A 24,461-nucleotide genomic window follows, 5' to 3' on the forward strand; every position below is an offset into this window, starting at 1 on the left:
CATTTGAATGGTTGCTGCCAATAAGGCTCTTTTAAAAATATACCCGGAGCTTTTGATTTAGAAATGTAATTGCTAATGACCATTCCATGCATCAAAGAATACAGCTAGCCAGTTCATTGTATTTTCTCAGTTTTTATCATCTCCAACAGGGCCACCTGACGCCATGCAATTTTTTTTGTTAGCACTGTAAATAAGAATTTCACTTTGAGCTAGGCAGTCTATACTGCTTCATTCATTCTCTCATGCTGTACAATAGACTCCAGGCAACTATACGTTCACCCTTTGTCTAATGAATGCTCTGTTGCAGTTTTCAATATGTTTGGGTTTTCCCCTCACTTGGTTCTGCATTAGATGGTTTTCTACCAAATAGTGTGTTCTCTATCAACAAAACATCTGACGAAAATGTTCTTCCACAGTTGTAATGCGGGGTTGTTATTTACTATTCGCTCCACTGGATTTGAGGAGTGGAATATGTGAAACATTATCATTAAGCCTCTGCCCACTGTGTATAGGAAAGAAAGGGGTAGAATTACACAGAATTTACAGCATATAGGTTTGTTCCTGGATAGATCCCATAGATGGGCCCAACTCCCTCTCCAAACTATCCCATTTTACCTCAAATTAAAGGTAAGTTTAAAACATAATCATCTTATAAAGTCCAGCGGTCATAACATCTCCCCCCTAAAAATTATATAACACTAAAGCACTATCAAAATATAACATTGTAACCCTTTAATCACTGTTTGTAACATACAGTACTGGTAATATTTTTTCTTCCCTTGTCACATATCACCTTTAACCATTCTGTCTTGGCCATATTAGAAGGCATGAAGCATCACACTCAATCTCATGTGACAATTATGATTAAAAGTCCAGTTTGCATGAGTTCTTAGAGTTCCAACTCTCTTGAAAACATGAGTTCACTTTACTACTGGTGGCTTCACCCTCTTTCACTCGTTTCAGAAGATTTCCTTTTTTATTTTGCGTAGTCTTCACAGGTTTTCCATGTCCTTGATTAGAAAATTGTATACTTGGTTTGATCTGGTTAATTTTGTCATGAATAACATTGTCATCAGTGTTGAACTTTTAACAAAGTCTTTGAACCAGTGTTCAGGTTTTAGCTCCTGACCGTCATTCTCTTCCATGTCTGCAGGTTTTTTAATGTCCAAGTCTGTGAAGAAAGTATCAAGCAGCCAGTCATTCAAATTGTCCTCATCCTGTTTAAATTCGGGATCACTTTTATCTTTCAGTTTGTTTTCAAGATTTAGTCCTCTTGTGTTCTTCTCCAGGAAAGGCAGGTCTAACACTATACCCTGTTGTGCAAGCAGTTTGTTCCTCTGTCACGTAAAATATTCTTTAGTTGCTTTAGAACTTTGTTAAAGTTATGCTGATGATCAGACAAAAAAATCTTGATACTCCTTCCTAATCAGTTCACAAATTCTTTAAAATTATTTTTGCTTCTCATCTCCCCATTCAGCTCATACTTTGTCTAGTTTGTTTCTAGTTATTATTCTGACTGTTGTGAGCTTTGGCCAGAGCCCCAAGTTGTTGGTGAGATGGGTGGGGACCAATAATAGATAAAGTTTGAGATTCAAGACAATTGTTAATAGAATAAAGCCACAAGATTCCACAGGTTTTGAACAAACAAAAATAAACTTTACTATACAATCTGAGAAAGATAAAACAATTTACAATATCTATCTTATACTCTAACATTCAGGGCAAATATGAGGTACATGTGAATTAACAGGAAAACTGTGGTCCGACACACCACGCTACATAATAATGACAGATGCGACCAAAACAGATTCCATGGATTTCTCAACAACCGACCCAGATGTTCGTCACACTGTGAATCAACCAATCTCACAGAAACTCCATCTCTCTCATGAGGGTTTCCAATCTTCAACTTTGAAGATCTCTCCTTGGAATTCTCTCCAAAAATCACTCCAACTCTGATAGCTTCAACGATAGCCCACCTCACAGGGTTTCAATCTCGCCTTCTGAGATTCCCAAGTACACTCAAACATCAACTTACAAGCACAACTTCAGCTGTTGGGCCAAGCCAACCAGAACAGTACTGCTCCAAACGGCCCTCTTCAATTACCAGGGCTTCCCCTGCGCTCTCTTTACTTAAAATCTACTCCTATCAGTCCTTTCTCTAACTTGGAACCTGTTTCTCTGCTCCTCTCTAACTGGGCTTAACTGGGACCTGTTTCTGTCTCCATCTTTGTGCCTTACTTGGGACTTCCTTTTGGGACCTCTCACTGTTCCCCTTCCTTGTCCCTCTCTCTGAGATGCTTCTTGACTATTGGGTTGCTCACCTGGTCACCTGATTCAGGTTTCTCGTGCTCATCTTCTTTTCTCTCTATGCGCATGAGAACATAAAGATGCAGAAGTGTGCATGTGTTCCTGGCCTGTGCGGGAAGTCTGAAGGCTGTTAGGACTTGGAGTTCCTGGCCTCCGAACTCAGCAAGGTAAGTATAGTTTTTCATCACACTGAGTTTTAATTTATGTTCAACAACATGCATTCTTCCCTCCAGCTCTGCGATATCAGTATTGGTTGTGGCAATGCCATTCTCTTTCAAAGTACTTGTTTCTTTGTTTCATCATAGTTTTGAGTGCTATTGCTATCTGCTTTGTCACCTCTTGTTCAGGTTCTGCCTGCATTTTTAATTCAGACAGCTTTCATTTGTTTCCAGTTTCCATTAACTCTTTGTTGTAATATTAGCAGTTTGAGCTTTTGACTCTTTGGACATATTTTTAGATGAAACCATAATTTCCACAGCATTATAGAAAGCCATGGATTTTTCTACATCACTTGATTTCTCTTTTCAATTTGAACAACTTCACCAGGCTTTTCTGGAACCACTGGAAATGGCAATTCCCTATGCCCAGCCAGGTCATTTCCTTATATAAAATCAATACCTTTAATAGGTAAATTAGGCACAAACACCACAATTACAAGACCTGAAATTAAACCACATTTTGTGTTTCCACAACTTCATCTTTCTTACGAGAGTTTCCAATCTCCACGTTGAAGATCTCACTTTCAAATTCACTCCAAAGGTCACTCCCACTCAGACATCTTCAACAATGACCCACTTTGCGGGGTTTCAATCTCACCTTCTGAGATTCTTTTCCCTGGATCTCAAGCCTCATCTACCAAACACAATTTCAGATCTTTGGCCCTGCTAAGCAGAGCACCGCTGCTCCTAAGGGGTTCCTTTGCTCCAAAAACCCGCAGCATGGAGGCACCAACCTTTGGCTGCCTTCTAAGATCTTCAGGGCTCCTCTCAGGCCCATGTGCACTTAAAGTCTGCTCCCTGCAGCACTCTCTTGAATTTGAACCTTATTACTCTGTTCCTTTCCTTAACTCTACTTAATGGGACCTCTTCCTGTCCCTACCTCATCCCTTACCTGGGACTACCTTTTGGGTCTTTTCACTGTCCCCCTCCCTGGTTTGGGACCTTCTCCCTGTCCCCCTCCCATGCCCTGCTCCCTGGGACACCTACAAGATGATGGCACTCCATATCAGGTTATCTGGCCTGCCTTTTCACACTGTCCTATTTCTTTTCTTCTGTGCAGGCGCACAGGATCAGTGCCCTGGCCTAATGAGCAGAAAAATGGTAGCACTGCACATGTGCAGCCATTTCCCAGCTGGCATATGCACAGGAGGCCTGAGGTTCATCAAACTGGAGTTCCTGACCAACAAACTAAAGAAGGTAACTATTTGAGTTTCCCTTGGAAGAAATAAAGCTTCACTACTCTGGAGGTTTCTTTATAATGCCTTTAAATCTTATTTACAAAAACTTATCATAAACTTCTAACAAATAGCTTATCACATACAATACAGATAAACTTTTCACCTTGTTCCTCAATTACACATATTGTATTATACAATTACAAAGGTTTAACCAAAATAAAAGCCAATATGTGTATAAATTCTGCTAATCATATTTGTTACATCATAGAATTATCATAACTTAGAATCTGCCTGTTTCCTTACACCCTTTCTTTGAACTCCGAGTAGAACGCCAGCAATTATATGGTTTTTGACCATAATCTTTTCATGGCCAACCAAAGGTAAGTTTTCTTTCACAATATCTTGACCAGCTGGGTATTTCTATTTTGTACCAGGGTTTTCACCTTACTGGTGTGACTGCAATCCAATACTCTGGTAGTCTTCCCCTCTTCAGATATGGATGCATAATATTCATGCTATGTTCTCCATTGATGGAAACATGCATTCAATGGGTCCTTTACATTTTCAACAGACACTGTGTAAGTCTGACTGGCAACCAACTTCAAAATTATCTTCCTTACTTATTTTTTCCGTAATAGATTTTCCCTTTTCATTGTATCGATCAAAACCAGATGAATAAACTTGCACCAGGGTACTTTTCCTCTCTTTACTCAAGTAATTTTCAAGTTTATCCAAGAGAAGTGCTACAGCCATCTACACGCGTTTATATTCTTCTCATTGACATTACAAAAATGGAGTCTTCATTTCCACTTCTTTCACAATATCAGCCAAGTGTCTGTTTACTCTCTTCTTTTCCAAGCTTGTTAATCATTTCATTCAGCTCAATAATAATTCTGGTGATTTCAGTTGTCTTTGTTTCAGAGTCATTTGTGGAACCCTTATACAAGGTTAATAACTTCACATGGGCATTCAGTTCATTTCAGAACCTTTCTTCCATGGTTACTGGCTGCTCTTTAGACTTCTTCAATTCACTTGTTAGATCGTCAATCTGTTTTTTTGAATTTTCCTTATCTACTTTTAAAGTCTGGATTTGCCCTTCCATTCCACACATCTCATCTTTCATATTCTCCAGATTGCATCAAAGTTCAAGAATCTCATTGCTCTTTTCACAACAAAGTTCTGAAAGTTCATCAGTCTTGGGTTTCAATTCTACAATCAGTCAACTGTTCACCAATACTTCTTTTTCCTGTGACTGACACTCAAGTGTTCTCACCAGTTCTTGTTTTTCATTCACAAACTCATCACTTGTGTGCTGAAACTGGTTCTCTACACTAATCAGTTTTTCCTTCAGTTGCTCATTATCGGCAATAAGCTTCTCATGTTTGGCCAAAGTTATTTTTAGAAATTTGGTAAGATCAACATGATCAAGTGCTTGCTGCAATCCAGTCATTGCCATGTTACTGTCTCCACGAGCCAAATCATTACCCTATAACCTATCCCTTCCACAGGTAACCTAGGAACAATTCCCACTATAACAATTCCGTTTACTAAGTCACTTCATAAATTGACCTTACACAATGGAACTGGTTCATAAATCCCATTAATAGCCCCTATTTATACTTCTTCCTTCAAACTATCCAGAACACAAATTGCATCATCAGCCACCATCAATGACTGATCTGCCCCAGTATCTCTCGAATATTAATTTGTTTACTTGCTTGTTTGTACGAGTAAGGGAACACTTCTCCCTTCGAGACAAAACATCTAGAACCTCAATTTAAAAGCAAAAAGCTGCGGATGCTAGAAATCTAAAACAAAAACAAAAATACCTGGAAAAACTCAGCAGGTCTGGCAGCATCTGTGGAGAGGAGCACAGTTAATGTTTTGATTCCGTATGACTCTTCTAGAGAACTAAGGAAAAATAGAAAAGAGGTGAAATATAAACTGGTTTAAGGAGGGTGTGGGACAAGAAGAGCTGGATAGATGGCTAGTGATAGGTGGAGATAACCAAAAGATGTCACAGACAAAAGGACAAAGAGATGTTGAAGGTGGTGATATTATCTAAAGGAATGTGCTAATTAAGGGTAGAAAGCAGGACGAGCAAGGTACAGATAGCCCTAGTGGGGGTGGGGTGGGGTGAAGGAATCGATAGAGGCTAAAAGGTAGAGATAAAACAATGGATGGAAATACATTTAAAAATAATGGAAATAGATGGGAAAAGAAAAATCTATAAAAATTATTGGAAAAAAAGGAGGGGGAAAATCGGAAAGGGGATGGGGTTGGAGGAGAGAGTTCATGATCTAAAATTGTTGAACTCAATATTCAGTCCAGAAGGCTGTAAAGTGCCTAGTCAGAAGATGAGGTGCTGTTCCTCCAGTTTGTGCTGAGCTTCACTGGAACAATGAAGCAAGCCAAGGACGGATATGTGGACAAGAGAGCAGGGTGGAGTGCTGAAATGGCAAGCTACAGGGAGGTCTGGGTAATGCTTGCGGACAGACCCAAGGCGTTCTGCAAAGCGGTCACCCAGTCTGCATTTGATCTCTCCAATGTAGAGGAAACCGCATTGGGAGCAACGAATGCAGTAGACTAAGTTGAAGGAAGTGCAAGTAAAATACTGCTTCACTTGAAAGAAGAGTTTGGGCCCTTAGATGGTGAGCAGAGGGGAAGTAAAGGGGCAGGTGTTGCACCTTCTGCGGTTGCATGGGAAGGTGCCGTGGGAGGGGGTTGAGGTGTAGGGGGTGATGGAGTAGTGGACCAGGGTGTCCCAGAGGGAACGATCCCTGCAGAATGTTGCAGGGGGGGTGTGAAGGGAAGATATGTTTGGTGGTGGCATCATGCTGGAGTTGGCAGAAATGGCGGAGAATGATCCTTTGAATGCGGAGGCTGGTGGGGTGATAAGTGAGGGCAAGGGGGACCCTATCATGTTTCTGGGATGGAGAAGAAGGAGGTGTGAGGACGGATGCGCGGGAGATGGGCTGGACACGGTTAAGGGCCCTGTCAACCACCATGGGTGGAAAACCTCTGTTAAGGAAGAAGGAGGACATGTCAGAGGAACTGTTTTTGAAAGTGGCATCATCAGAACAGATGCGACGGAGGCGAAAGAACTGAGAGAATGGGATGGAGTCCTTACAGGAAACAGGGTGTGAGGAGCTGTAGTCGAGGTAACTGTGGGAATTGGTAGGCTAGTAATGGATATTGGTGGACAGTCTATCACCAGAAATTGAGACAGAGAGGTCAAGGAAGGGAAGGGAAGTGTCAGAGATGGACCATGTGAAAATGATGGAGGGGTGGAAATTGGAAGCAAAATTAATAAATTTTTCCAGTTCCAGACAAGAGCATGAAGTAGCACCGAAGTAATCATCGATGTACCGGAGAAAAAGTTGTGGAAGGGGCCGGAGTAGGACTGGAACAAGGAATGTTCCACATACCCCATAAAGAGACAGACACGGCTGGGGCCCATGCGGGTACCCATAGCCACACCTTTTATTTGGAGGAAGTGAGAGGAGTTTAAGGAGAAACTGTTCAGTGTGAGAACAAGTTCAGCCAGACGGAGGAGAGTAGTGGTGGATGGGGATTGTTCGGTCCTCTGTTCGAGGAAGAAGCAGAGAGCCTTCAGACCATCCCGTTGGGGGATGGAGGTGTAGAGGGATTGGACGTCCATGGTGAAGAGGAGGCGGTTCGGACCAGGGAACTGGAAATTGTTGACATGATGTAGGGTGTCAGAGGAATCACGGATGTAGGTGGGAAGGGACTGGACAAGGGGAGAGAGAATGGAGTCAAGATAGCAAGAAATGAGTTCCGTGGGGCAGGAACAGGCTGACACAATCGGTCTGCCGGGACAGTCCTGTTTGTGGATTTTGGGGAGGAGTTAGAAGCGGGCCGTCCTAGGTTGGGAGACTATCAGGTCAGAAGCTGTGGAAGGGAGATCTCCAGAGGAGATGAGGTCAGTGACAGTTCTGGAAACAATGGCTTGATGTTCAGTGATGGGGTCATGGTCCAGGGAGAGGTAGGAGGAAGTGTCTGCGAGACGCTCAGCCTCTGCAAGGTAGCTGTCAGTGCACCAGACAACAACAGCACCACCCTTGTCAGCAGGTTTGATGACAATGTCAGGGTTGGACCTGAAAGAACGGAGTGTAGCAAGTTCAGAGAGTGACAGGTTAGAGTGGGTGAGAGGAGCAGAGAAATTGAGACGACTAATGTCACGCTGACAATTCTCAATGAAAAGATCAAGAGAAGTTAAGAATCCAGAGGGAGGTGTCCAGGTGGAGGGAGAATATTGGAGGTGGGTAAAAGGATCCATTCAACGGGGAGAGGACTCCTGCCCAAAGAAGTGAGCATGGAGACGAAAGCAGCAGAAGAAGTGTTCAGCATCATGCCAAGCCCAAAATTCATTGAGATGAGGGCGTAAGGGTATGAAACTAAGTCCTTTGCTAAGCACTGAACGTTCAGTGTCGGAGAGGGGAAGGTCAGGGGGTATGGTAAATACATGGCTGGGGCTGGGATTGGAAAATGGGATGGGGACAGAGGGACGGCAGCGGTGGAGGGTCCTGGATGGGTGTTGGTGTCGATGAGTTGTTGGAGCTTGCATTCCTTTGCACCTGAAAGAAAGAGACAACGTTTCTTGTTGAGGCGTCAGATGAGACGAAGAATAGAATGAAACTGGGGGCACGCGCAGCTTTGAAAAAGGGTGCAGCGGTGCTGCTGGAGGGAGAGGTCGAGTGTGTTCATATGGCAGCGCATGGCACTGAGTGTGGATCTCAGAATGCAATGAGAACAGCAGTCCGAGGAGCGCTGTATATCCTGGAGATACCTGTAATCCTGGATGGGTTCGAAACATGAGGGATGGAACTTCATTTGAAATCCACATCAGGTAAGTTGGAGACGGAGACAGTCACTGAGGAAGGAAATATGGCTGTGAAAGCGGGTTTTAGTAAACACCTTGTCAAACACCAGGAGAGAAATGGAAAGCAATGAAGGTGAACAAGGCAAAAGAGAGATATGAAAATCCTGACGGAGAGAAAGGCAAAACCTCTTCAAGGTAGGCAACTTGCTGAGTTTTTCCAGGTATTTTTGTTTTTGTTTTAGATTTCCAGCATCCGCAGTTTTTTGCTTTTATCTTAGTGTTTAATTGACTGCTACTTCTCTTCAAGGAATGCCTACCTTGAAGAAGTTTTGCTCTTCTCTCTGTCAGGATTTTCGTCTCTCTCTTTTGCCTTGTTCACCTTCATTGCTTTCCATTTCTCTCCTGGTGTTTGACAAGGTGTTTACTAAAACCCGCTTTCACAGCTATATTTTCTTCCTCAGTGACTGTCTCCGTCTCCGACATACCCCATGTGGATTTCAACTGAATTTCCATCCCACATGTTTCGAATCCACCCAGGATGACAGGTATCTCCGGGACATAAAACGGTCCTTGGACTGCTGTTCTTGTCGCATTCTGAGATCCACACTCAGTGCCATGCGCCGCTATATGAACACACTCGACCTCTCCCTCCAGCAGCACCGTTGCACCCTTTTTCAAAACTGCGCGTGCATGAAGGGTCATGAGGACTCGAAACGTCAGCTGTGCTCTTCTCTGCCGATGCTGCCAGACCTGCTGAGTTTTTCCAGGTATTTCTGTTTCTGTTTTTGTTTAAGAAACTTTGTCTCTTTCTTTCAGATGCAAAGGAACGCAAGCTCCAACAACTCATCGACACCAACACCCATCCAGGACCCTCCACCCCTGCCTGTCCCTCTGTCCCCATCCCGTCTTCCAATCCCAGCCCCGGCCGTATATTCACCATACCCCCTGACCTTCCCTTCTCCGACGCTGAAAGTTCAGTACTCAGCAAAGGACTTAGTTTCATACCCTTACACCCTCATCTCAATGCATTTCGGGCTTGGCATGATGCTGAACTCTTCTTCCGCTGCCTTCGTCTCCGTGCTCACTTCTTTGGGCAGGAGTCCTCTCCCCGTTCAACGGATCCTTTTACCCACCTCCAATATTCTCCCTCCACCTGGACCCCTCCCTCTGGATTCTTACCTTCTTTTGACCTTTTCATTGAGAAATGCCTGCGTGACATTAGTCATCTCAATTTCTCTGCTCCTCTCACCCACTCTAACCTGTCTCTCTCTGAACTTGCTGCACTCTATTCTCTCAGGTCTAACCCTGACATTGTCATCAAACCCGCTGACAAGGGTGGTGCTGTTGTTGTCTGGCGCACTGACATCTACCTCGCAGAGGCTGAGCATCAACTCGCAGACACTTCCTCCTACCTCTCCCTGGACCATAACCCCACCACTGAACATCAAGCCATTGTTTCCAGGACCGTTACTGACCTCATCTCCTCTGGAGATCTTCCTTCCACAGTTTCCAAACTGATAGTCTCCCAACCTAGGACGGCCCGCTTCTACCTCCTACTCAAAATCCACAAACAGGACTGTCCCGGCACACCGATTGTGTCAGCCTGTTCCTGCCCCACGGAACCCATTTCTTGCTATCTTGACTCCATTCTCTCTCCCCTTGTCCAGTCCCTTCCCACCTACATCCATGATTCCTCTGACACCCTACATCATATCAACAATTTCGAGTTCCCTGGCCCCAACCGCCTCCTCTTCACCATGGACGTCCAATCCTTCTACACCTTCATCCCCCACCGGGATGGGCTGAAGGCTCTCTGCTTTTTCCTCGAACAGAGGACCGAAAAATCCCCATCCACCACTACTCTCCTCCGTCTGGCTGAACTTGTTCTCACACTGAACAGTTTCTCCTTAAACTACTCTCACTTCCTCCAAATAAAAGGTGTGGCTATGGGCACCTGCATGGGCCCCAGCTATGCCTATCTCTTTATGGGGTATGTGGAACATTCCTTGTTCCAGTCCTACTCCGGCCCCCTTCCACAACTTTTTCTCCAGTACATCAATGATTACTTCGGTGCTACTTCATGCTCTTGTCTGGAACTGGAAAAATTTATTAATTTTGCTTCCAATTTCCACCCCTCCATCATTTTCACATCCATCTCTGACACTTCCCTTCCCTTCCTTGACCTCTCTGTTTCAATTTCTGATGATAGACTTTCCACCAATATCCATTACAAGCCTACCGACTCCCACAGTTACTTCAACTACAGCTCCTCACACCCTGCTTCCTGTAAGGACTCCATCCCATTCTCTCACTTACTTCACTTCTGTCGCATCTGTTTTGATGATGCCACTTTCCAAAACAGTTCCTCTGACACGTCCTCCTTCTTCCTTAACAGAGGTTTTCCACCCACAGTGGTTGACAGGGCCTCAACCGTGTCCGGCCCATCTCCCGCGCATCCACCCTCACACCTTCTTCTCCCTCCCAGAAATATGATAGGGTCCCCCTTTCCCTCACTTATCACCCCACCAGCCTCCGCATTCAAAGGATCATCCTCCGCCATTTCCGCCAACTCCAGCATGATGCCACCACCAAACATATCTTCCCTTCACACCCCCCCGGCGACATTCCGCAGGGATCGTTCCCTCCAGGACACCCTGGTCCACTCTTCCATCACCCCCTACACCTCAACCCCCTCCCACGGCACCTTCCCATGCAACTGCAGGAGGTGCAACACCTGCCCCTTTACTTCCCCTCTCCTCACCATCCAAGGGCCCAAACTCTTCTTTCAAGTGAAGCAACATTTCACTTGCACTTCCTTCAACTTAGTCTACTGCATTCGTTGCTCCCAATGCGGTTTCCTCTACATTGGAGAGACCAAACGCAGACTGGGTGACCGCTTTGCAGAACACCTTCAGTCTGTCCGCAGGCATTACCCAGACCTCCCTGTCATTTGCCATATCAACACTCCACCCTGCTCTTATGCCCACATGTCCATCCTTGGCTTGTTGCATTGTTCCAGTGAAGCTCAACGCAAACTGGAGGAACAGCACCTCATCTTCTGACTAGGCACTTTACAGCCTTCTGGACTGAATATTGAGTTCAACAATTTTAGATCATGAACTCTCTCCTCCATCCCCACCCACTTTCCAATTTTTCCCCTCCTTTTTGTTTTTTCCAATAATTTATATAGATTTTTCTTTTCCCACCTATTTCCATTATTTTTAAATGTATTTCCATCCATTGTTTTATCTCTACCCTTTAGCCTTTTTCGATTCCTTCACCCCACCCCACCCCCACTAGGGCTATCTGTACCTTGCTCGTCCTGCTTTCTACCCTTAATTAGCACATTCCTTTAGATAATATCACCACCTTCAACACCTCTTTGTCCTTTTGTCTGTGACATCTTTTTGGTTAACTCCACCTATCACTGGCCCTCTATCCAGCTGTTTCTGGCCCACCCCCCCACCCCTTAAACCAGCTTATATTTCACCTCTTTTCTATTTTTCCTTAGTTTTGTTGAACAGTCATATGGACTCTAAAGATTAACTGTGCTCCTCTCCGCAGATGATGCCAGACCTGCTGAGTTTTTCCAGGTATTTTTGTTTTTATTTTAGAACCTCAAGTAGCCTGGTTCCATCTAGCAGTAGTCAAGGAAGAATTCCCTTGAGGCACATCGACCTCAAAATCTCGAGGCCCAATGTCTCGCCCACCCCCATAAGATTGAGGACGGATCAAAAATGGGTGGGAAGGTGGCAGGAAGGCCACACAGAGAATCTCACAGCCCCGCTGCCCATTTAAAACTTGCTGTTGGGTGCCCATAAAGCTCTGCCCCATGGTTCTCCAGAGGGCTTTCCTTCCAATTACACATACTTCTTCCAGAACAAAGTAAACTCACGCAGTCCCAATTATGGTTGCCTTTTTATACAATACGTGTAACATTTTTTGTTCCGGTAAAGCACAGACCTCCGTTCTGACTCCATTCCTTTGTTACAGAGATTTCATGTTGCAGTTGATGTTACTTCTATTATTGCTTTTGTTCTGATCATTGACTGTGATTACCATTTTCACTAGGCATAATCTTAATTGTTCAGAAACATTTTGCCTAAAATATTTGTACATTTTTCTCTTTCAGATGTCATCTTACTTGCTGTGTATTTCTGTTTTTCTATTTCAAAAAAACTAAAATGTGCTTTTGTTGGAAAATTGTTAATAACAGAGAAAACAAGTTTTTTTCCGTTCTTTTCTGGAAAATAGCTTTCATTTGTTTAGGGCTGGATTTTACAGGGCACCATGGTCCCCAGGGCCCCACCTAAGAAGCCAGAGGGGAGCCCATCTAGGGAAAGCAAAGTTGTCCTGCTGTCATTTAACGGTCAATTGACCATTATTAGACTGGAAGCGGGATTTCCATCCCTCATGGACATGATGTCCTACCGCAGAGATCTGCCAGCCAATTGGACTACAGGAAGTCCCCAGTGGAGATCAGCGCTGAAGATGGACACCAAGGTAAGTGGTGGGGGGTAGATTATTCTGGGGTCAGGCAGGCTGGCTGGTGGTGGAGGGGGGCTCTGATGGGCACAGGGGACCCGCAAAAGAGGTTCCACCTGCCTTGCCCAACACCAGCCTGCGCAGCTAAAGCTGCTGGGCTTCCCACATAGCATGGGCCTAACCTGTGAGGTAAACAGTGACAGCAATGGGAGGAGCCCCTTAATTGGCCATTTAAGGGTCTCAGTAAGCCCAAGCATGGGCAAGCCACCTTATGGCTCCATCACCCCCCAACACTGTAAAATTTCATACAGGTAGGGGATGGGTTGGAGTGCAGTGGGAAGGCCATGCACCGGATTTTATGAGCTCCCCCAATTTCAAACCCGCCAGTGGGAAAGCATAAAATTCAACCCTTGAAAAAGTTTGAATTGAAATTACTTAAGAAAATTTAATGACATCCTACTAAAACCAAAAATGCCCTAATTTGGTTTTCAAAACCATTTTGTAGGTCCTCATAACTTGGTCCAGTTCCAAGTGAACATAAACCCCAAGCAAAAAAAAAACACAACTTGGAAATTAACAACCAAACCAGGATCTGATATTTTGGAAGTACAGTGTCATATGGTGCAGAGATTTTATGACACATAATCAAATACAGGATAAGACAGCACCATAGCGACTGTTTGCAGATTACATTTTAAATATGGCAAACATAAGCAAAAACATACCTTTTCAGTTAGCTCATTATAGTTTTTATCCAATGCCTCAAAATCCCTTCTGGGAATCACATCCCCATACTCTGCCTTCATTGCATTTAGCTCCACTTGCAATGCTTTGAGGTCCTCACGAGCCACCTTCAGTGCCAGTTTCAGCTTTACTGTGTCCTCAACTGCTTCAGCTTTCAAAAAGAAAATAAATATAATCTGCTTAAAGGAGATGGTCTTACTGGAGCATGCACAAAGTTGATATATTTCATACCTATCAAAATCAAAACAGGAATATACACACTCAAGATTTTACAAGTACTTCTTCAAACAAAATTAGTCAGGTAGTAAAGTGAAACCATTGGTCAGTATTTGCAGACAACACTAACCACATATGCATGACAATTTTTTCTGCCCACTATTTTAACTGAGATGTTAACCAGTTTATGTTAAACAGATTAATCATACATTAAAATATCCAATAAGTGGGTTTTTGCTAATATTGCCAACAATAATTCCCAGGCTTTTATCATTTTTAGTTGGGTCAAACCAATTCTATACTAAAGAATAAGTTGAGATGAGCATTGAAATTTGACACTACATGGCATCTATTCTTCTTAAATTGTACTGTGGATAAAACATCTACATGAAATTATTTTTTTTTTAAAGTTTGCAGTGGGTCAGCAAGGTGAATATGTAACACAAAGCAAGAAACACATTATAATAGTGAGTTAATCAATAACCTGTAAAATTAACGTATTTTAGTAATCATTCTTCACAATCAAAGGTATCATGTTAGTTCAGTTAGACACCCATCATATTGTTCAAGTATCCCATTCAAGCAACCATAAAATCTACACTCGCCAATATGGGATTTTTTGCCCATCACAGTACACCCTCACTTCTGTCCCTATTTGGATACATTTACTGCCCAGGTTCCAAATCAGCAGAGCCAAGCTTTCAGGCCTTCAATGGATAGTGGTGCATTTATTTAACCAGCTAAAACCGTGTAGTTTACACACCAGAAATTTCACTTTTTTTGTTCCTTGTCCAACTGGAACCACAATACCCAGTAAGGATCAAGCCTACAGGCTAATATGGAGCTGAGTAAGAGATATCCCAGTGATAGATCTACCCCTCCAAGTTCCAATAACAAGCCAGGTTGACTAACCAAAAATCATCAATGTCTTGGAGTATCAGACTACCAAAACTGTCACAAAGAGTTGACTTGATTCCAAACTTCCATCACTTGTTACCTTGAAACCACCTTGACCCCAAAATGACCCTATTTCATACACAAGGAGGATAGTTACTAGTTCGTCATTAGACAACTGAAGCTTAAAATCCTGAATATCATCTTTCACCTTCTTGTTTATGAGAATCTTTTGACCATTCTTGTTGAGATCGGAGATTATTCATATCTGAAATCAGAAGTTTACGTGCATCATGTTGTTCTCGATATCGTTCATATTCAGCTGCCAGTTCTTCCTTAAGTTTACTGACCTGGCAAAGCGATCAAAATAAACACAAAATCAGTGCTATGGAAAAGAGAGTCCAATTCATTTAGTAGCCACTGGGTCCTTGCAGAGTTGAATATAAATGCTGATGATCATTATTTACTGCAAGCCTAAACTAACCACTGTACTCAAAAATAGATTTAATGGATAATTTTCTTTTCTGTACAATGTAAAAGCAGGAATCACTTGTATGTAGAATTATGTGTATGCTGGACAACATAAAAATTAATAACCATGCGTTGAAACGATTATTAGTAGAGAAGCCCCTTATGATCAAAGAAGGAATCAGTAAAGACTGTTGGGGAACTCAGAAGAATTATCCATATCCTTAGCTGCCTAAAAGCACTAAAGTCTTCAACAGATGGATACAGAATGAGGGCTGGAGAAACAAACAGAGTGAACAAAAAAGTATTACACTAGGTTTAAAAAGTTGCATTACCAGGAAAGTTGAGGTATAAATAAAATTGCACCACTGTAACAATGATGCAGAGCTCCCACAGGCACTATGGGCAGAAGCACCCACAAGTGAATTCAATAGCTTAAATCCTGCAGAAAACATCACACACTCAGAAAGTGATCAAAAAACCTTCCAGGACTGGATGAGATACATCCAAGGGGACTAATGGAAGTGAGAGTGGAAATTGCAGAGGCACTAGTGATAATCTTCCAGTCTTCCTTAGACACAGGGCTGGTGCCAGAGGACTGGAGAATTGTGACTGTTACAGCCTTGTTCAAAAACAGACGCAAGGATAAAGATGACAACTACAGACCAGTCAGTTTGACTATAGTTCGGGACAAAATCAAAAGTCACTTAGACAAGTGCAGGATAATTAAGGGAAGCCAACATGGATTCATTAAGGGAAAATCATGTTTAACTAACTTGGAGTTTTTTGAGGAGGTAACAGAGAAGTTTGATAAGGGCAACACTGTTGAAGTGGTGAATATGGATTTTCAAAAGGCATTTGATAGAGTGCCACACAACAGATTTCAGAGTAAAATTCTAGCTCACGGAATAAAAGGGAGAGTAGGCACTTGGATAAGAAATTGGCTGAGTGACAGGAAACAAAAAGTAGTGGTTAATGGATGTTTTAAATTGGATGAAGGTAATTTAGTGGAGTCCCCCAGGATCTTGGTGTGCTTATCCACAGATCCCCGAAGGTAGCACGGCTGGTGGATAAGGTGGTTAAGAAGGCATATGGGATTCTTGCCTTTATTAATTGAGGCATAGAATACAAGTGCAGGGAGGCTATGCTGGAACTGTATAAAACGCTGGTTAGGCCACAACTGGAGTACCGTGTGCAGTTCTGGTCATCACATTATAGGAAGTCTGTGATTGCACAGGAGAGGGTGCAGAGGGGATTTACCAGGGTGCTGCCTGGGCTGGAGGGTCTGAGCTATGAGGAAAGATTGAGAGGGGGCCTGATAGAGGTGTATAAGATTATGAGGGAAATAGATAGGGTGGAGAGGAAGGTACTTTTTCCAGTAATAGAGGGGTCAATAACCAGGGGGCATATATTTAAGTCGAAGACTGGGTAACCTTCGGTCTGTCCGCAAGCATGACCCAGACCTCCCTGTCGCTTGCCATTTCAACACTCCATCCTGTTATCATGCCCACATGTCCGTCCTTGGCCTGCTGCATTGTTCCAATGAAGCTCAACGCAAACTGGAGGAACAGCACCTCATCTTCCGACTAGGCACTTTACAGCCTTCTGGACTGAATATTGAGTTCAACAATTTTAGATCATGAACTCTCTCTTCCATCCCCACCCCCTTTCCGATCCCTGTTTTTCCAATAATTTATATACATTTTTCTTTTCCCACCTATTTCCATTATTTTTAAATGTATTTCCATCCATTGTTTTATCTCTACCTTTTAGCCTATTTCTATCTCTTCCCCCCACCCCACTCCCACTAGGGCTATCTGTACCTTGCTCATCCTGCTTTCTAACCTTAATGTCACCTATTAGCACATATCTTAGATAATATCACCATCTACAACACCTCTTTGTCCTTTTGTCTGTGACATCTTTTGGCTATCGCCACCTATCACTGGCCCTCTATCCAGCTCTACCTGTCCCACCCACCCCTTAAACCAGCTTATATTTCACCTCTTTTCTATTTTTCCTTAGTTCTGTTGAAGAGTCATATGGACTCGAAACGTTAACTGTGTTCCTCTCCACAGATGCCGTCAGACCTGCTGAGTTTTTCCAGATATTTTTATTTTTGTTTTGGATTTCCAGCATCCGCAGTTTTTTGCTTTTATCTTGGCATAGATTTAAGATAAGAGGTAGAAGGCTAAGAGGGGAACTGAGGAGAAATTTTTTTCACCCAGTGGGTGGTGGGAGTCTGGAACTCACTGCCTGAAAGGGTGGTTGAGTCAGAAACTCTCATAACATTTAAGAAGTATTTAGATATTCACTTGCATTGTCATAGTCTCCAGAGTTATGGGCCAAGCACTGGAAAATGTGATTGTGTAGACAGATCTTTGTTGACCGGTGTGGACATGATGGTCCAAATGGCCTCTTTCTGTGCTGTATACATCTACAAGTCTATGGGTCAATGCTGGGATTCTTGCTCCTTGCTGTTCCTGATATATGTTAATAACCTAAGCTGTGGCGTTCAAGGCATGATTTCAAAATTTGCAGATGATACGATGATTGGAAACATTGTCAACTGTGATGAGGATAGTCTTGAACTTCAAAAGGGCACAGGCATGTTGGTGGATTGGGCAGATAAGTAACAGATGAAGTGCAAGGCAGATAAGTGAGAGGTGATTCATTTTGGCAGGAAGAATGTGGAGATACAATAAAGGGAAAAACTCTAAAGGAGGTGCAGGAACAGAGGGACTTTGGTGTATATGTACATAAGCCATTGAGGATGGCAGGGCATGTTGAGGCAGCAGTTAATAAAGCACATTGTATCTTAGGATTTATTAATAGGAGCATTGAGTACAAGAGTAAAGAGGTCATATTGAACTTGTTTAAGATCCTAGTTAGGCCTCATCTGGATGCCCAGTGCTGGGTGCCATACTTGAGGAAGGATGCGAAGGCATTGAAGCGGCTACAGAGGAGATTCATATGAAAGATTCCTGTGATGAAGAACTGTAGCTGTGAGAATAGAATGGACCATAAGACCATAAGACATAGGAGCAGAAATTAGGCCATTCGGCCCATCGAGTCTGCTCTGCCATTCAATCATGGCTGATAAGTTTCTCAACTCCATTCTTCCACCTTCTCCCCGTAACCTTTGATCCCCTTACCAATCAAGAACCTATCTATCTTGGTCTTAAATACACTCAATGACCTGGCCTCCACAGCCTTCTGTGGCAATGAATTCCATAGATTCACCATTCTCTGGCTAAAGAAGTTTCTCCTCATCTCTGTTCTAAAAGGTCTTCCCTTTACTCTGAGGCTGTGCCCTCGGGTCCTAGTCTCTCCTACTAATGCAAACATCTTCCCCATGTCCACTCTATCCAGGCCTTTCAGTATTCTGTAAGTTTCAATCAGATCCCCCCTCATCCTTCTAAACTCCATCGAGTATAGACCCGGAGTCCTCAAACGTTCTTCATATGTTAAGCCTTTCATTCCTGGGATCATTCTCGTGAACCTCCTCTGGACCCTCTCCAGGGCCAGAACATCCTTCCTGAAATACAGGGCCCAAAGTTGCTCACAATATTCTAAATGTGGTCTGACCAGAGTCTTATAAAGCCTCAGCAGCACAACCCTGCTTTTATATTCTAGTCCTCTCAAAATAAATGCCAACATTGTATTTGCCTTCCTAACTACCAACTCCACCTGCAAGTTAACCTTAAGAGAATTCTGGACTAGGACTCCCAAGTCCCTTGCACTCCAGATTTCTGAATTCTCTCCCCATTTAGAAAATAGTCTATGCCTCTATTCTTCCTACCAAAGTGCATGACCTCACACTTCCCCACGTTGTATTCCATCTGCCACTTCTTTGCCCATTCTCCTAACCTGTCCAGATCCTCCTGCAGCCTCCCCGCCTCCTCAATACTACCTGTCCCTCCACCTATCTTTGTGTCATCTGCAAACTTAAGCAGAATTCCTTCAGTTCCTTCATCTAGATCATTAATGTATAAAGTGAAAAGTTGTGGTCCCAACACTGACCCTTGCAGAACTCCACTAGTTACTGGCCACCATCCTGAGAAGGACCCCCCTATCCACACTCTCTGCCTCCTGCCTTTGGAGAGGTTGGTGCTGTTTTCCTTGGAGAAAGGAAGGCTGAGAGGAGACTTGATGGAAGTATTCAAGATCCTGAGGGGTACGGGCAGTGTAAATAGTGAGAAACTGTTCTGACTCAAGGAAGCATCAAGAACTAAAGGGCATAGATTCAAAATAATTGGCAAAAGGAGGAAAAGTGATGTGAGGAAATTCTTTTTCACCAAGAGGGTGGTTGGAGTCTGGAACAAATTTTCTGAGAGGGTGATGGAGGCAGGTTCGATCGAGGTATTCAAAAAGGAATTGGATGGCTATCTGAAAAGAAAGAATGCGCAAAGTTACAGGGATAAGGGTGGGGAGTGGGACTAGGTAGAATGCTCTTTCAAAGAGCCAGTGCAGACTTGATGGGCTGAATGGCCTCCTTCTGCTCTGTGAAGATTCTGTAATTTCTGTACTTGTTTTTTTAAGGAAATTTATTTCTGTGTGATGTTCCCCTTTATCTAGGTGAAAGATGTTGGTGATGGAAATTGGAACACTTTTGATTTGGTGTCAATATTAACTAGTCCAAACCACAGCATTATTAGATGCAGAGTTTAGTTCCATCTACTTTACTCCAAAATATTCCGCGACCTAAACCTCAGCTATGGTTTGGTAAGTCATATTAATGAATATTGAATATATGGGCTGAATTGTAGAAATACTAACTGGATCCAAATTATAAACTCATCTTTTTACGTCAAAATCCTGGAACTCCCTCCCTACCAGCACCCTGGGTGTACCTACACCACATGGACTGCAGCGGTTCAAGAAGGCAACTCACCACCACCTTCTCAAGGGCAATTAGGGATAGGGCAATAAATGCTGGCCTAGCCAGTGAAGTCCACATTCCATGAATGAATTTTAAAAAAAACAAAGTTAGTGCTCTCCTCATATGCAACAAATCAACAACTCATATATATATAGTGCCTTTAAAATAGTAAAATATTCCAAAGCTATTTGAGATTAGCGTGAAGAAAGTAAAGTAGAACCAGAGGAGATTGAAAATTATGGGAAGAGAGTGAAATCACAGGATCAATGACAAAGGTTTGGCTCTGAGTGGTATAATCCTAAGTAAGAAATATTTATCTATGTAGACAAGTGAGAACACAAAGGTGTGTAAAATATCATTGTTTTGGGCATCATATACGGGAAGCATGTATATTTCAGACCTTCTGCCCTCTCAAGTGGACATAAAAGATTCCGTGGCAATATTCAAGAAAGAATAGTTTTCCTGGTGTCCTGGCCAAAATCCATTCCTCAACCAAGGTCGCATTAAAGAAAAGAGTTACTTGGTCACACATCTCAGTTGTGTCAGTGGGCATTGCTATATGCAAACTGGCTGTCATTTTACCCAACATCATGTCGCTATATTACAAAAAGTACTTTGTTAGCTGGAAAAAACTTCAGACAGCCAGGTCACTAATTAAATTTAAGTCCTATCCCTTCCTATTGCAGATAAAGTGTAGGCTTTATTGTACTTTGATAAATGCACAGTTTAATTGGTACATCATGTCTCTCTGATTCACCATCAAACTCTATTCTCTGCACTACAGGTATCACCAAAAGTCTGTTAGCCATCCACAAATAAGCAGTTTGAATTGTTTACTAAATGTCTTGCCAAAACTTCATTGTTAAAGTTCACCCATGAATAATGATCAATTGGGTAACAACTTCTACCCATCAATGAAACCATCCCCAACAAAGAGCTGACATATGGGAGAGGAAGGGAGGGAAGACAATTACGATAAAGAACAAGTGCTTCTAATAACAAAAAAAAATCTGCTGGTTAGACTCTGGTAGCAGATTGTCCAAACATGATAAAATGACATTTTATTTGAAAAGAAGCAAGATTCTTCACTTTATTAAAAATGAAAAATCAAACCAAACAGCAGCAAAAAGAAGGTATGAATGACAGTGCCATAATAAACTTTTGATTTTTGTCTGACAAACTTACCATCCACAAGTATACTGAAGGCCAGATAGTCTTAATTTCAATCTAATTTTTTAGCATTTTCATCATATTTAACATACTGCACTATTTGCAGAATATATGGTCAGTCGCACATGAATTAACTGACCTGGGTCTCTAGGGAATCTTGCACCCTCAGTAAATTATCAATTCTGTCCAGTAACTGTATTTTTTCATTCTTCAGTGATTGTATCTCGAACCTTTCCTCTTCTTGTAGAGCAATAATCCTCTGTTCACAGGTCTCTGATGTGGCAATCAGCATGCTTTGCAGAGGCTCCAACTCACGGATTCGGTTTCGAAGGTGAACTGAAATAGAAAAAAATAGATGTTGCTTGGCTAAGACAGGGGGGCCTGAGGGAAATGCAATTCTTTGGCCTTATTTGCAGAGCTTTTAGAAAACAAAAGGATGAGCCACTTTCAGTCTGAATTTTCAAGAAATAAGTGTTCTAGTACAAAAGCTGTGACTGCTTTATTACCATATACCCTGATTTGGCAGAAGAGGTGTTGCAGTTATCTTTTTTTCACACAACTTTTCCTCCTCCAAATTTAAAATTTGTTACAAATCCAAAAAACTCTGTAAGGCACACTACTTTGGAAAATCAGGAATTTAAAAAAGGTTGGAGAAGTTGCTGTTATATTGTCCCAAAAAATTGGTCCCATGGTCTTAATGCCGCCCCATATCAGAAGTTACACTAGTTTCACAAGCATGAGCACTTTCATTAACTCTAAAGCAGATTAGATGACACCTTTACCTTCAGAATGAATAAAGCAGACATTGTATCCACTTCAGTGCATCTATTTGTCTTCTCACCTTTTCACTCAATGCGTTATTTTTTTCCACTTGAAATTACTTTTGCGAAAAATGACTTCATTTTGTGATGTACATTCCAAATGTACAACAAAAGCTCTCAAAGTATATGGCAAAACATATACACCAAACTGAACAAATGCCTTAAATGAGGTCTGGCTGCCATACTTCTAAACTATTCTTCCCAGCTAGTCCACACATTGACTGGAGTCATACCTCACACAAAGGAAGGAGTTTATGATTTTTGGAGGCCAACAATCTCAACCTCAGGACATAGCAGCAGGAATTCCCCAGGGCTGTGTCCTAAGCCCAACCATCTTCAACTGCTTCATCAATGGCTTTCCCTCCATCAGAACTGAGGATGTTTGCTGATGCTTGCACAAGAGTTCAGTTCCATTTGCAAATCTTCAAATAATGAAACAATTTCCACAATGCAGCAAAGACATGGACAGCATTCAGGTTTGAACTGATAAGTGGCAAGTAATATTTGCACCACTCAATAATCATCTCCAGCAAGAGCAAATCTAACCACCTTCCCATGATATTCAATCGCCCACTATCAATAACTTGGGGTCACTATTGACCAGAAATTTAACTGGACCAGCCACATAAATACTACAACTACAACAGCAGCTCAGAGCCTCAATATTCTGCGGCAGGTAACTCAACTACTCATTCCCCAAAGCCTCTCCACGATCTACAAGAAAATAATCAGGAATATGATAGAATACTCTACACTTGCCTGGATGAGTGTAGCACCAAGAATAATGAAGAAACTTGACACCATCCAGGCAAAGCAGCCTGATTGACTGGCACCCCATTGAACACCTTAATCATTTGCCCCCTCTATCACTGAAGTAAAGTGGCTGCAGTGTGTAGCATCTGCAAAATGTACTGCAGCAACTCACCAAGGCTTTTTCAACACCTTCCAAATTTGCAACCTCTGGCATTAGAAGAACAAGGGCAGCAGACACATGGGAACACCATCATCTGCGAGTTCCCCTCCAAGTCACACACCATCCTGATCTGGAAATATATCACAGTTCCTTCATCTTCGCTTGGTCAAAATCCTAGAATTCTCTACAGCAAAAGAGTGTGAGAAACAGCGGGGCCATTTACAGCAAGAGTATGAGAGAAGCAGGGCCTTTAATAGTGAGAGAGTGAGAGAAGAGTGTGAGACCATTAAAGAGCGCGAGAGGGAAAAAAGCGCAGAGAGCAGCTAATTGGTGAGTAGGGTTGGTGAGTAAAGTAAGATCTTTAGTTTGTGTTTAGATCTCTTTTTCTTAAAGATAGCTTGTTAAGTATAAGATTGATACTGGGGCGTATAAAATATAATTATAATAAAGTCTGAAGAGTGGGGATACTAGAGTAATTAAATAATAAATTGAATAAAATACAATAGCGATGGCAGGACGGGCGATGTGTTGCTGCTGCAGCATGTGGACACTGCTGGACACAAAGGTGATCCAGAGCGAACACATCTGTGCCAAGTATTTGCAGCTCAAGGAACTTCAGATCCGAGTTAAGGAGCTGGAATCTGAGCTGCGGACGTTACGCCACATCAGAGAGGGGGAAAGTTACCTGGACACTTTGCTCCAGGAGGCAGTCACACGCCTCAGATTAGGTAATTCAAATTTGGTCTATGATTAGGGACAGGAGGGTGTCACTGCAGGTGAAACAGGTTTGGGAACCCAGGGGGTAGCATTCAAGGAGCCTCAGCCCTTGCAACTGTCCAACAACTACAAGGTTCTTGCAAGCTGTGTGGATGAGAGCAGGAACTGCAGGGAGGATGAGTGAACTGACCACGGCACCGTGGTACAGGGAGCCATTCAAGTCGGGGGAGGAAATGAGAATGTAGTAGTGGTAGGGGACAGTATAATTAGGGGGGGGTAGATGCTCTTTGCAGCCACGAGCATGAGTCCCGAAGGCTGTGTTGCCTGCCTGGTGCCAAGGTGAAGGACATCTCCTCAGGGCTGGAGAGGAACTTGGAGTGGGATGGGAGGGATCCAATTGTCGTCGTCCATGTTGGTACCAACAACATTGAAAGGACTAGAAAGGAGCTTCTGCGGAAAGAATTTGAACAGTTAGGAGCTAAATTAAAAAGCAGAACCTCCAAGGTAATAATCTTGGGATTGCTACCTGAGCCATGGGTAAACTGGCATAGGGTGAATAAAGTCAAGGAGTTAAATGTATGGCTCAGAGATTGGTGTGGGAG

At 42.8% G+C, this 24,461-nt stretch overlaps 1 protein-coding gene across 1 annotated transcript in view; it reads right to left on the reverse strand.

Annotated features, from left to right (window-relative positions):
- The window catches only part of tsnaxip1 (translin-associated factor X interacting protein 1), a 99,627-nt gene that overhangs the window by 41,371 nt on the left and 33,795 nt on the right, over positions 1-24,461 (reverse strand). The window contains exons 6-8 of the mRNA XM_041192002.1: positions 21,548-21,744; positions 15,100-15,238; positions 13,760-13,929 (exon numbers count right to left, since the gene is read on the reverse strand). Coding sequence (XP_041047936.1) covers positions 13,760-13,929; positions 15,100-15,238; positions 21,548-21,744 — 506 coding nt within the window. The remainder of the gene's footprint in view (positions 1-13,759; positions 13,930-15,099; positions 15,239-21,547; positions 21,745-24,461) is intronic.

This window comes from Carcharodon carcharias, chromosome 7, assembly GCF_017639515.1.
Source record: "Carcharodon carcharias isolate sCarCar2 chromosome 7, sCarCar2.pri, whole genome shotgun sequence".
NCBI lineage: Eukaryota > Metazoa > Chordata > Chondrichthyes > Lamniformes > Lamnidae > Carcharodon > Carcharodon carcharias.